General features: G+C 41.6%; 1 protein-coding gene across 2 annotated transcripts in view; it reads left to right on the forward strand.

Moving 5' to 3' along the window:
* Positions 1 to 3,878: 3,878 nt before the first annotated feature.
* LOC132436665 (uncharacterized) overlaps positions 3,879 to 13,814 on the forward strand; it is a 249,179-nt gene continuing 239,243 nt past the window's right edge. Inside the window, exons 1-4 of one of the 2 annotated variants that reach the window (XM_060029570.1) lie at positions 3,879 to 4,008; positions 4,687 to 4,818; positions 6,824 to 6,937; positions 9,741 to 9,856. In XM_060029570.1, coding sequence (XP_059885553.1) covers positions 4,725 to 4,818; positions 6,824 to 6,937; positions 9,741 to 9,856 — 324 coding nt within the window. In that variant the 5' untranslated portion in view covers positions 3,879 to 4,008; positions 4,687 to 4,724. The remainder of the gene's footprint in view (positions 4,009 to 4,686; positions 4,819 to 6,823; positions 6,938 to 9,740; positions 9,857 to 13,814) is intronic. The other variant, XM_060029571.1, reaches the window with a different exon arrangement.

Raw genomic sequence — 13,814 nt, forward strand, 5'->3', positions numbered from 1 at the left:
TTTGAGTATTCTAGAATCTAGAGAAATTTAGGTTATTGAACATCAGAATCACAGAGAGGCCATTGAACCACTTTTCCTACTGTTCTATTAGGTGGAAGGAGGAGGTGTTACAGGAGAAAGAAATAGCTAAAGCTCTTTTTTTTCTATAAAAAGTAAATAAAGGGTGAAAAGTAAAAAATAAGGAGAGAGTAAGAAAGCTAGGTTTTTTATTTCTCTCTACATTTTGGGTCCCACATTTCCAGAAAGAGATAATTCTTTAAAACAGTAGTCCTCAAATGGCGTTAAGTATATAAAAGTCTAGAGGTTAAGTACGTGAAAACTATTTTAAAATATGGAAGCATAGATATTTCAGGGAGTCATTTCCCAGATTGTCAAGTACTATGTCTGTTGTTTTCTAAAACTGATCTTCTTGAGAGCATGCTGTGGTGGAGGTGTCATTCTGGGTAACTCCTTCAAAACTGTCCTTCTCTGTTATTCCATAATTACAAGATGCCATATAGACCACTCTCTACATGATTGTCTCTCAAATCTCAATGTCGTTTTGGAGACAGGGAGGAAGATTTACAACCCAGTATACTATATAGAGCCTAAACACTAAACAAATATGAGGGTAGAATAAAAATATTTTAAGACATGCAAGCTAAACAAAATCATGCACCTTTTCTCAGAGAGCTACTGGAGCATGTGCTCCAACAAAAAAGAGGGAGTAAAAGGGACAGTTAATCATCAGCATAGGAGAAATGTGAAGGGAATCCTGGAAGTGATACCAAAAGAATATCTCCAGGTCATTAGCTATAATAGATTCGAGAACAATCAATCTAAGTTTAAGTGAAAGGGCATAAGGCCAAGGAGAGGTATTTTCAAGAAAAGAAAAAAAATTACTAGATTTTCTGCTGTGTTTGAATGTACTGAGAAATGATTCCCAATTTTGATGAGAACCTCAAAGATGATTGATACATAGAAATTTAAGTGAATGAAAGAAATGATATATATGTAAGAAAGAAAAAATAATCATAGCATAATATCTATTTTAGTTATAAAAATATTTACATGCTTATAATAATCTAAACACCTGGATAATGATTTAACCAAAAATTGGGTAGAATATTTGGTTAACTCATTGGGAAATTTGTAGAATGGGGAAAGGAGGAGGGTGTATGTATGTGAATGTGTGGGCACATAAAAGAGTTAAATCTTTATCTTAATGTTAAAGCTCAAACAAGAAATCCAGAAATAATAATATACACTAGTAAAATAATTTTAAAAAGACTTTGGGATTGGGATGGGGAGTAGTGAGTGTGATAGGTAGATGCCCCAAAGATGTTCAGGTCCTTATCCCCAGAACACGTGAATATGTTCAGTAACATGGCAAGAGGGACTTTCCAGATGTGTTTCTTTTCTTTTCTTTCTTTCTTTTTTTTATGCTTTGGGGGAAGCTCTGTTTTTTTGTTTTATTTATTTATTTATTTAGGCTGTACCTGGTCTTAGTTGCGGCATGTGGGATGTTCATTGCAGCATGCGGGATCTTTAGGTGCAGGTGCAGACTTCTTAGTTGTGGCATGCAACTTCTTAGTTGCGGCATGCATGCGGGATCTGGTTCCCCAACCAGGGATCGAACCCGGGCCCCCTGCTTTGGGAGCACGGAGTCTTACCCACTGGACCACCAGGGAAGTCCCTGCAGATGTGTTTCAATTAAGGATTTTGAGACTGGGACATTATCCTTGATTATCTAAGTGGATCCAATGTCATCATATGAACCTTTGACAACAGAGAACTGTTCCTGGCTGAAGTCAGAGGGAGGAGAGAGAAAGAGAGAGAAAGAGGGAGAGAGATGTGACCACAATGGAGATGGGAGAGATGCAAGACATGAGAGGGGCCTGACCAATCATTTCTGGCTTTGAAGATGAAGGGAGGGGGCCATGACCCTAGGAATATGGGCAGCCCCTAGAAGTTGGGAACAGCCTTTGGTGTTGCAAAGATCTGGGTAAGGTTTACTGCCTAAGGTGGCACGTAGGTCCTGCCAGTTTCCAAAAATGGTTGAGAGCCATGGCCTCCAGCACTGGCTGCACAGCACAGTTACCTGGGGAGCTGTTAGTCCCATGGCCAGACCTCACCCCAGACCTGCTGGATCATGGTGGGGAGGCTCATGCATGTCATTATCACCAGCATTAAAATAATCGAACCTAAAGATGTAAGACTGATCTTGAGTGGCACATTAACTCACCTTGAAAATTCCTCTTAAAAGTTTCATAAATCAGTCTAAGGAACTGTGACAGAACAGCCAGTTCTTCCTTCTTCCATGCTCTTCCTTTCTTTATGTAGATACAAGTTTTTGACCTATATCACATTCCTTCTCTCTAAAGAACTTCTTTTAACATTTCTTATAAGGATGGTCTGGGCTTCCCTGGTGGCGCAGTGGTTGAGAGTCCGCCTGCCGATGCAGGGGACACGGGTTCATGCCCCGGTCCGGGAAGATCCCACATGCTGCGGAGCGGCTGGGCCCGTGAGCCATGGCCGCTGAGCCTGCGCGTCCGGAGCCTCTGCTCTGCAACGGGAGAGGCCACAGGAGTGAGAGGCCCACGTACCGCAAAAAAAAAGCATGGTCTGCTGACAGACAACAAATTCTCTCAATATCTGTTTGTCTGAGAAGTACTTTATTTCTCCTTTACTTTTAAAGGATAATTTCATAGGGTACAGAATTCTGGGTTGGTGAGGTTTTTTCCTCTCAACCCTTTAAATATTTCACTCCACTTTCTCCTTGTTTGCATGGTTTCTGAGGAGAAGTTAGATGTAATTCATCTTTGTTTCCCTGTAGGTGAGGTATTTTTCCCTTCTGGCTGCTTTCAGGACTTTCTTGGTTTTTCTTAATCTGTGATTTTCTGTAATTTGAAAATGATATGCCTAGGTGTAGTTTTTTGGGCATTTATCCTGCTTGGTGTTCTCTGAGCTTCCTCAGATGTATTAACTTAGATGAGGTAAGAATGCTTTGAGGTTGGTGCTATCACTGCTCCCACAGTAAACTCGATCAGTTAGCTTCAGGCAGTGAGCAGTTAAATCACGTGGCTAGTATGTGACAAGGCAAGGGTTTGCACTCGGGCAGTACTATCGATATTCTAAAGGCCCTATGGTTCATGTAGACTTTATTCCCAGCCACCTCACATTATTTTGAAAGAGTTGTGGCATGCCTTATTAACACAGGAAAACAAAGTGCTCACTTAACCTCAGTGACCTCTCAAATAGTACTTAATATATATCTAAACTATCTCTTCCCTCTCTGCTACTCCTAGTTGCTCTATTTTTGCTTATTTTGTAGACGTTATTTGCAAATATCTCTGACTTTTAAGCATTCCTTTGTATCGGTGCTTTCCTTATTATTGCTTTTTCTTTTTTTTAATTCCAAATGTTTAAGAGACAAAAAATGACTATGGTGCCTTAATTACAATGATTTCAATGAGCTGGTTTGACCTGCCTTTTTGCGATTCAGGATTCAGGATCGCCCTGAATCCTGTCCTCGTTTCTGGGAGGTGTAAGGAACTGAGTGACTCATTCGGATCATCTGCTGTCATCAGGAAAGAGTACCTGAGGGACAGAGGCTAGACCGGGATTTAAGATAACTGGAATCTAATCTCTGCTGGCTTACTGGTTGTCTTTACGTGGGGCTACATGTTGACTGTGATGTATGGGTGATCACTTAATTTCCTGTTCTTTGTATCTTTTCCCTCTAAAATGGCAGTCATTATTCTTTATCCCTTCTCCCCCCGACAAGGATATTGCAAAGATTAATTATCATTAAAAACAAAATTATCAAGAGATAATTTGCTATATAAATATAAGAAATGATTCTCATGATTTCCTTGATCTTTATACCTGTGCCTGTAGGGTAAATAAGCACGTTCTCAATGAAGAGGGAGTGGTGAGATTCCTTCCAGAGAAGTCTGACACTCATTCTAAATTGCCATGGAGGCTCAGGAACCCTGGAATTGTTCCAGCTGGTTCTTACTCTGCCAGGTAAATATTTCCATGAACTAACAAGCTGTTTAAATTGATTATTCATGGATTCGGCCGTAACTGTTGCCAGTTCTTGAGTTATTTTTGTGTTATAGTTTTAGAACCCTTATAATTTTGTAGGTCCCAATGCTGAATCTGAGTCAGTATTGTTCTTTTAGGTGTCCTATTAAAAAAGGACATTTATTGCAGACTTAATAAGATATTTAGAGGGAGGTGTTTCCAGATTGGCTTGTGACTTAGTATCATGGGGGTCCCATGTTCTTTCTTTCCTATGCTTCAACATCTGTAGCCTGTTTAGTTTTTATCCTTAGGTGTCAGGCTTCATGGTCACCAGGTGATTGCCACACCTACAGACAGCAAGTCTTTATGTGACCGTGTATGAGGACAGAAGGAGGAGAGCTGTCAAGGTGGCAAGAGGCAGCTCTTCTCACATACCTGTTTCCTCTTATCCAGGAACAAAAGTCTTTCCCAGAAGTCCCTCTACCTTACATCTCTTTGGGCAGAAGGGGGTCTCATGGCCTCTCTGAGCTACAAAAGTGGCTAGAAAAGGAAGGATCTCGCTTTTTTAGCATCTACATTAGGAGGTGGGCAAGGAGAAAGGATGAGGAATCGCCAACCAAAGTGTTTGTTGCAACTAACAAGTTCCTTTTCTTTCTTTCCCTTCTACTCCGTTTACAGACAGCAGTGTCTGCCAACAGCCTCCCTCACTCTTGGAAATGGACTCTGACAAACTTACCACCGAGGCAGTTGACACTTCCCATCGAGCATGGAAGAATGGGATTCCGAACTTTGTTACACTACTTTTGAAAGGTAATCAGCTCCTGTACGTGAGTGGATGGAACAGGTCCATTTAAATCGCTTTGAAGTTTACCTGTGCAAGCTGAAGCACTGAGGGGGAAAGTTGTGCTGGCATTGATCCGTTTCTCATAACTGCCTTGGAAGGAGACAAATGACCATTAATCCTACTGATTTTATAAATGAGGATGAACAATTAAAGGGGTAGCAGTTTGAAATCTAGGAACTAGGCGTGAACAATTTCATTTCTAGGCTCCAAATGACCAAAGGTACCAGGACAATAAGTTTTCTGTCCAAAACATGTTTGATATATGTCCATTGACAGCTGGAATTCATGGATCTCGCCTTTTAAATCATTGTTTCTCTGAATTCCATACTTGTACATTGAAATTTGTATTTTGTTTGCCCTAAATAGTCGGAGAATGCATAGGATGATCTTGTCGTTAGGCAGTATACAATACAATCAACTCTATGTGTTAATTCTAGAATCATTTCCCATTGATAGGAATGTAGGAAACATACACTGGCATCATTATCCTGGACATTTCTCTTTGTTTTTATTGTATTCAATAAAATATTGACTTCAGTAGCTCACCTTGGAAGAGAAGTGTGATGGAGTTGGACTCTCCTTTAGTTTTACCTTAATTGCCAAAATGCCAGGACCCCAAACCTGTCTTCCTCCTAGAGAGGTCAGATTGGGAACAATGAGCACATCTTTCGGAAGGTGATCTCCTTGATCTGAAAATGAAGAGAACCACCTGATGTGAATAAAACCCAAAGAATTTTGGGAAATGTTGGTGTTTCTTGATCCACACTCTTTACTTGGGATAGATTTAGCTGAGAGGGGCAGGAACTTTGATACTGCTTAAACAAATAAGGCGTTTCATTTTTCTTGCAAAAAGTATGGAGGTGGTCATTTCAGGATCCAGTGCATCTGTCCTAGGGCCGGGCTCATTTCACCCTTTTACTTCACCGTCCTTCACGCATAATGGCTGAGCATCTAAGAATCATGTTAGCATTCCAGAAACAAAGAAGAAAGATGAATGAGGAAGAATAAGTGGCTAGATCAGGCCTTGGAACATTTCCAGAAACCCTAGTAAATGTACACCTTCTTGCCCTGAACCGTGTCCCACAGTGACCTTTAGCTGCAGTAGGGTCTGATGACTGTTTTGTTCTCTGGGCCCAGTGCCATTCCTGTCAGAATTGAAATTCTCTAAATGAGGATGAAACAGGGAAGTGATATTGCCTCAGCAGCTCGCAGTGGACACCACACCCATCAGAGTCAGGCAGGTTATGGTATCTGTGTTTCATTTGTGGGTCATTGTTCTCAATCGCTATTGCCATGGCTAATGTAAGTCAAAACGATTAGATGTCAAACATGAAGCTACATTTTCTTTTCTTTTTCAGGTAAGCAATAGTAGCCTTCCTATGCGTGTTTACTTTTGTGCAGAGTGGAAGTTTGTTTTCTAGTTTTATGCGTGTCGTTTTACATATATTCCCAGTTTTGGTGAGGAAGTGAAGGTTCATTTGGATGACAAAGTGAATCTTGGAGGGGCAAATTCATTCAGTCGCCAGCTGGGTCTGGGCCTTATCTGGTCACTTCTGTGCCCCCTGTATGGCGCCTGGGCACCTGGCCTCCCCTTTGGAACCAGGGCCCCCTCAACCCTGCCCGACCTGCAGAGGGTCTGAGCTAAAGGCTGAGGAGAAGCTTCTGGGTCCCAAGGTGGTGCATTTTGTGCTGTGCTGACCTGGCTGGCCAGATGGGTCTGTGGGAACGCTGCCGCCGGTGTCAGGCAGTAGGTCAACAGTGTATTTAAACAGAGCGGGGGGCTGTTGCATGCATAGCCTGACTGCATCACAGCAGGGATCTTTCCCTAGGGACCTAAAGTGTGACAGGCGTTCCCAGCCAATGGACTCATGGGGTTAGCCTTTTGCAACCATGATACTAATCAGAACATTATACTAAAAGACACCTTTTTAGAAGAATCTAGAAGGCACTTTTCTAATTTCCCACCTGTAGGAATCTCAGAGGACCTCACCTCGTTCTTTGTGAAGACATCTACAGACACACACACATCATTTCTCAAGTCAGCCAGTTCTGAAGAGCGCATCAGAAGGGTGTTGATTGTCTTAGGTGGGTATTAGCTCCTATCAGATTTCAAAACATCATACTAACAGTGAAATTCCAAAATCCTATTGGATAAAATGACAAAAAGGACTCTTGCACCGACTGGGTATTACACTGCTAGGTCTTCCCTTTTGCGTTAGGCTTTGTTGATTCAGAAGTGAGCGATAGTAAGTGTCTGTCAGCAAATTTGGAGGGGAAGTATATATGAAGCACAGCAGCAATTCTGAAAAATGTGAGGCAGCATAAAACAGAAGGAAACAAATGGTGTGATGTGCCCTTGTGACTGGTGTCTTTAAGATTAAAATGTTGAGGATATGTCCTTGCAAGGAACTTTGATCATCTTCCTCTCCATGTTCGGAGACATGGTAAAACAGGGCTATCTTGTCCCTTCTTTCCTCCTCCCTCCCTCCCTGTCTTCCTTTCCTTCATGCCTTCTTTCCAGGACTTACAACTAGGAGCGTTTCAAGGAAGAGAGCTTGATCACTTTGGTTTGAAATCATGAGAAGAGACATCAGGAGCGAGTTATTTGAGTGTTTGGTCAGATGGGATGGGAGATATTGAATCAAAACATGTGGACCAATGCCATGCTTTTTATTGAGTCTCCTAGAGTGACTCAGTCATGATTATTCAGGCCACTGTTTCACAAAGTAAATATGCAGCCCACAGGCAGCCATCAGTGTTGACACTTCCTTATGCTTCACTTTGGGGAGGCAAAGCATTTAGGAGCGCACTGATGAATACTCAGCTATTTTCAACAAGTTTCCCCAAGAGGCAGATGACCTTCTCAAGTGACAGGCTGTCAAGGAGTTACCTTGGGTTATGTGCCACTCTGGGCAAGTGACCTGTAACTGTGTCACCATCTCTCTTAACAGCAGACCGCAATCCAAGGAGAGTGGAAACACAGGGGGAAACAAATACAGGTGCCCTATGTGTTTTTAGAGGGTTGTCACAACTGATTTTAACGAAGTATATCGATGATGGTAGTTGAGGACTATCAAATGGTTGAAGACCACCTGTAGACTTTATCAAAGTCTGTTTATTCAGAGTTTCCTGTAGTGACGGACTCAGCTATTATTTCACTCCTTCTGCTAGAGACACAAAGGGATTTGAAAGGATAGTTTTATAGAGTGAAAGGAGGAAATTCAAACAGCTTTTGGTCCATGTCCAATTTGGGAGGGATTTTTTCCCCTTAGGGTGGGATTTTGGGAAGTGGTATGGAGGTGGTTGGGAGTGCGTTGTGGGCCAGGAGTTTTCTGATTGACTTGCAAATGTATGTGACAGTCTTTGATTGGGTCACTGTCAGCAGGCACATAACTGGGGCCTTCTCAGGCTGGGTCGGCCATGGGGGTTTTCCTGTTTCAACTGAAAGATTATCTGGTCCTTGGCTTTGGGCTCCAAGTCTAGCCTGAGCCAGTGCTGCAGGACTGTTGCATTAAACCCTAAGCTCCTCGTTCAGCATATACCAGTGCCTGGTGTATAGTAGGGAGTCAATAAGTATTTGTAGAATATGCAATACATATCTTATAAGAGGGACTTTTCTCCCAACATTTTATTGTAAAACTTTCAAATATAAAAGTTGAAAGAGTTGTACAGTAAGTGTCCATATTGCCACCACCTAGATTCCATAATTGAAATATTACTATATTTCCTTCGTCACATGTCTATCCATACATTTGCTCCACAAGAGGGATTTTCCTATGACGCATTTGATTAAGCTAAAAAGAAAACAGTTTATAGCCTTACATACTTACGTAAGGAGAGATCCTAGTCCCAAGAGAATGTTGAGCGATGGTTCCAGAAATGTCTTAATTGCCCTTATAAACCACTATTTTTTGCCAAACGTGGGAGGGCTCAGATCCCGTATGAGGCTTTTAGTGTCCACCAACTTTAGGCAGTTAAAGTGCTACAGGTTCATTTGTCGATAGTATTATTGAGCCAGGATTTACCCACACTTAAAAAAGATTGTTATTAAACGCGTAGGGAGAAATGCCAATTTTAAAAAACTATATGGCATTTTAAGCTTAATGGAGCTACTGCAGTCAGTGTTCTTCATATGATTTTTTTGAAGAGTCTGGAAGTCAGCTTAATTCACAAGTGAAAGTTTATTCTGTAGGTGGAATGAGGCAGGTAAAAGTTGAATATGCCTCCTGCCTCACAGACTGGTAAGAGGCTTGTCATCAAAATATGTTTGCTTGGTTTTTCCTCTGTTCTGCATTTTTTCTGGAGAGTTAATACATTTCTGTACTATTACTCTCTACTGCTAGATATCTGTGTGCTGTGAAAAGTCTAGCATATGGCCAGCGGAGGACTTGTGGGTACAGCTGGGAGTCAGTGCAGCCCTTGAGTACAGAGCCAGATGCCTTGAGTTTGGGTTCAGCCTCCATCCTTCATAGTTGGGGCAAGTTACTTAGCTGCCCTGAGCCTCAATTTCTGCACCGTGGAATTAATTTAATCCACAATGAAATTACCTCCCAAGGTTGAGATAAAGATGAAATGAGATACAGTGTGTAAAATGCCTGGCGCATAGTCACAACCAGTAAATACTAGTTGTCATCAGTTAAAATGTGACAAAAGTCATATACTTAGGAGAAAAATTAAAATATACTTATATCGGTAGAATAGAATTCTAGTTTTGAGCTGGAAGGGGCTTCAAAAAGCCTCTCCCTCGGTTCCTCATCTGACAGACAAGAAACTGAAATCCAGAGACATTAAATAATTTCCCCACAATAACAGTTGAATTTATTCTGGAATAGGCTGAAAGCCAAGGTTTTTTTATTCCCTTAGTAAAAAGCTCGTTCCACTATTCCAGGTGATCCTGTTTGGAGGATGCTGAGGACGGCCTACGACAACAGTAAAGAGCACAGTCCTTGGAGGCATGCAGACCTGAATCCACATCCAGACTTCACCTCTTATTATGTGGCCTGGGTAGGTTACCCCTTGGTTTTCTCTCTGTCAATAGGTTTTGTAATCCTACCAGATGAGGCTGTTCTGAGGTTAAATGAGATAATAGAATAAGGCGCACTGCACAGTGCTCTGGCATATAACAGGTCCACTGTTATGGCCCCTGCTGTCAGTGAAAAGCAAGAAAAGGAGCTGGGGAAAGAGAAGGAGGAGGGGTTTTAAAGGAAGAACACATTCCCTAATTCTCATAATAAATTGTGAAAGACTTGGATCCTGAAAAGACTGTGGTACTTTCAGAGGGAGTTAGAAGAAAAGCAGAAATGCAGTAGGAGAATGAGAGAAGGAAAGAAGAGTGGAAAGAAAAGATGTTGATGGAAAACGAGTGGTGGTCATCAATCATTTCTGTTACTTTGGGGGCTCTTGACTTTGGTTAGGAATAGACAATCACAGACATGGTGCAATTTGATTCCGCTGCAAGATTCGCGCCAACAGGGCTCCACCTCACCCTCTGCATGTGCTTTGTTTTTCTTGACTCCTGTCTGAGCTTAATTTTTGGATTACATGGATGCAAAATTACTGTCTCAGAAGCTTGCTTTGCACCCTTCGATGTGTTTTATTGAGTAGCTGTGTACAATGTAGGCCCTGAGTAAGCTGTTTTCTCAATAAGAGAATGAGATAACCTAAATATGTTTTGAATTCAAGTGTAACCATTACGATGGGTGGGTAGAGCGGACAGACTACTGGAGTCCACGACGCAGTGCAGTGTCATGGTCAGGAGCGCAGGGCTGTAGGAGAAGTGTCTGTGATGACGGAAATGTTCTCCACCTGCTCTGTCCAGTGGAAGCCACGAGCCACGTGTGGCTGTTGAGCGCTTGAACTGTGGCTAGTCCCACTGAAGAAATGAATTTGTAATATTATTTAATTTTAATTAGGTTAATTTTTAAAAATTTATTTTATTGAAGTATAGGTGATTTACGTGTTGTGTTAATTTCTGCTGTACAGCACAGTGATTCAGTTCTACATATAAATACTTTCTTTTTCATGTTCTTTTCCATTATAGTGTATCAGAGGATGTTGAATACAGTTCCCGGTGGTATACAGTGGGACCTTGTTGTTTATCCATTCTATATACAATAGTTTGTATCTGCTAATTCCAAACTCCCAATCCATCCCTCCCCCTTGGCATAATTAGGTTAATTTAAAATTTAAATATGGCTGCAGGACATATTGGGCTGTGTAGGGCATAGAGTGTAATGGTAGGACGCAGACACTGAGGCACGCAGCCAGGGTGTGCATCCCAGCCTTGCCCCTGCTGGTCACTGCACTGCTCAGTTCCATGGTGTCCCCGTCTGTCAGAGCTGTCGTGAAGACCATGAGTCAATAGATGGGGTCAATATATGGAAAGTCGTATATTGCGCCAATATATGGAAAGAGTCACTATATGAAAATGAATCAATATATGGAAAGTACTTAGAACAATACCTGGAAATATCACATATATATTATACATATATATACGTGTATATATATATATATATATATATAAGCTTGTTGTTACTATTACTTTTATGAGGAGGCCATGAGATCTATTTTAATTAACTAGATCATTAAATAGTTATTTGGCCCGATTTTTGCCCTCCTTGACTGCCTAGGCCTGGGTAGTTCTGTCAGGTAAACACGGGGGTTAGTCAGTGCATCCTCTTCTGGTTCTGAGGGTTAATGTCTCTGTGCATGGGCCGTTTTCGTTTGTATAGTTGATTGCTAGGAGGAAATTTTGATTTTGCTACAGATTTGTTGGTATGTTGTCTTCTATCCTCAGTTTTTGCATCTGATGGATGAGGAAAACGCTACCTCATTTCTCAGATGTCTACATTTTAGAGTCACGTGAGGGATATTAAATAACATTTAAGTAAAGAGTTGCATTTCAGGTGTTTGGGACAGATTTCCCATGAATTATGATAATTATAACATAGCAAATATTGAGTGATTTTTCTAGGCACTGGGCTAAGTGGTTTGTGGGCATTATTTCCATTGGTCTCCAGTGCAACCCTATTAGGGAGATGTTGTCCCAGTTATTTTAAAGGGACAAGACAGAGAGTTTAAGCAGTGTGTTCCAGGTCACATAGCCAATGGACAGCAGAGAGGCTATGTTCTCTTTGACTCTGAAGCGTGTATCCCGAAGTTTGCTGAGTGGCCTTCTCTTATATCTGAGAACACACTTGTTAACTCAATGTGTTTGCCCACGTGCTTAAAAAAATTCAATGATTGAGAAATCAGTTTTAAATTTCAAAAAATTTTAGAAACAGGAAGCAAGATAGCTTTATAGAATGAGGAGAGAAAATGTTGGTTGTTTATGCCCCTTTTGTTGGTGAACTTTCAGTCATTTGGAATTTACTCTGCAATTTTCCTTCAGAAAGTCTCTTGCTCTGGGGTTTCTTATGCTGTTGCCAACACAAAGAATCCGATGAAAATAAACTCCCAATTACCTCCATTAGCAAATAAAGAAATATCTCACTGCCTGACAGCACTTCAATAAATTTTTTTAACTTGCAAATCTGTAAATGTAGAAAGGGTGGGGAGGGACATGAGTGGATAAATTACTTAAGGTAACATTGGCACATTTCTTGGTTGTCTCTTGTCTAGAAAACCATCTCCAAGAGGTCTAGGGATTCCTACACAACCCCAGTCCTATCTCTGTGTACTTGTCTTCCTTTGTGCACGGCTGTCAAGGTCATGCTTACTGTCTTGTTGTCTTTCTTATTCATTCAGTGAGTGAATTCAGAGAGTACAGGGCACCTGATTTCCTCTTCAACAATTGTCTCTTCATTCATGTTGGTGGGATCAACCCCAGCCAACATTCAGGGCTGGACACTCATTGGTTTCAAACAATAAGTGCTTACCATTTTTTGTTTGTTTGTTTGTTTGTTTTTGGCCAAGGGATCTTAGTTCCCCCACCAGAGATGGAACCCAAGCCCTCATCAGTGAAAGCACGGAGTCCTTACCACTGGACCGCCGGGAATCTCCTTACCATTGTTTTTTTTAACATCTTTATTGGAGTATAATTCCTTTACAATGGTGTGTTAGTTTCTGCTCTATAACAAAGTGAATCAGCTATATGTATACGTATATCCCCATATCTCCTCCCTCTTGCGTCTCCCTCCCACCCTCCCTATCCCACCCCTCTAGGTGGTCACAAAGCACCGAGCTGATCTCCCTGTGCTATGCGGCTGCTTCCCACTAGCTATCTGTTTTACATTTGGTAGTGTATCTATGTCCATGGCACACTCGCACTTCGTCCCAGCTTACCCTTCCCCATCCCTGTGTCCTCAAGTCCATTCTCTATGTCTGCGTCTTTATTCCTGTCCTGCCCCTAGGTTCTTCAGAACCATTTTTTTTCTTTTAAATTCCATATATATGTGTTGGCATATGGTATTTGTTTTTCTCTCTCTGACTTACTTCACTCTGTATGACAGTCTCTAGGTCCATCCACCTCACTGCAGGTAACTCAATTTCGTTTCTTTTTATGGCTGAGTAATATTCCATTGTATATATGTGCCACATCTTCTTTATCCATTCGTCTGTCCATGGACACTTAGGTTGCTTCCATGTCCTGGCTATTGTAAATAGAGCTGCAGTGAACATTGTGGTACATGACTCTTTTTGAATTCTGATTTTCTCAGGGTATATGCCCAGTAGTGGGATTGCTGGGTCCTATGTTAGTTCTATTTTTCATTTCTTAATGAACCTCCATACTGTTCTCCATAGTGGCTGTATCAATTTACATTCCCACCAGCAGTGCAAGAGGGTTCCCTTTTCTCCACACCCTCTCCAGGATTTATTATTTGTAGTTTTTTTTTTTTTTTTTTTTTTTGCGATATGCAGGCCTCTCACTGTTGTGGCCTCTCCCATTGCAGAGCACAGGCTCTGGACGCGCAGGCTCAGCGGCCATAGCTCACGGGCCCAGCTGCTCCGCGGCATGTGG

This window comes from Delphinus delphis, chromosome 13 (assembly GCF_949987515.2).
Source record: "Delphinus delphis chromosome 13, mDelDel1.2, whole genome shotgun sequence".
NCBI lineage: Eukaryota > Metazoa > Chordata > Mammalia > Artiodactyla > Delphinidae > Delphinus > Delphinus delphis.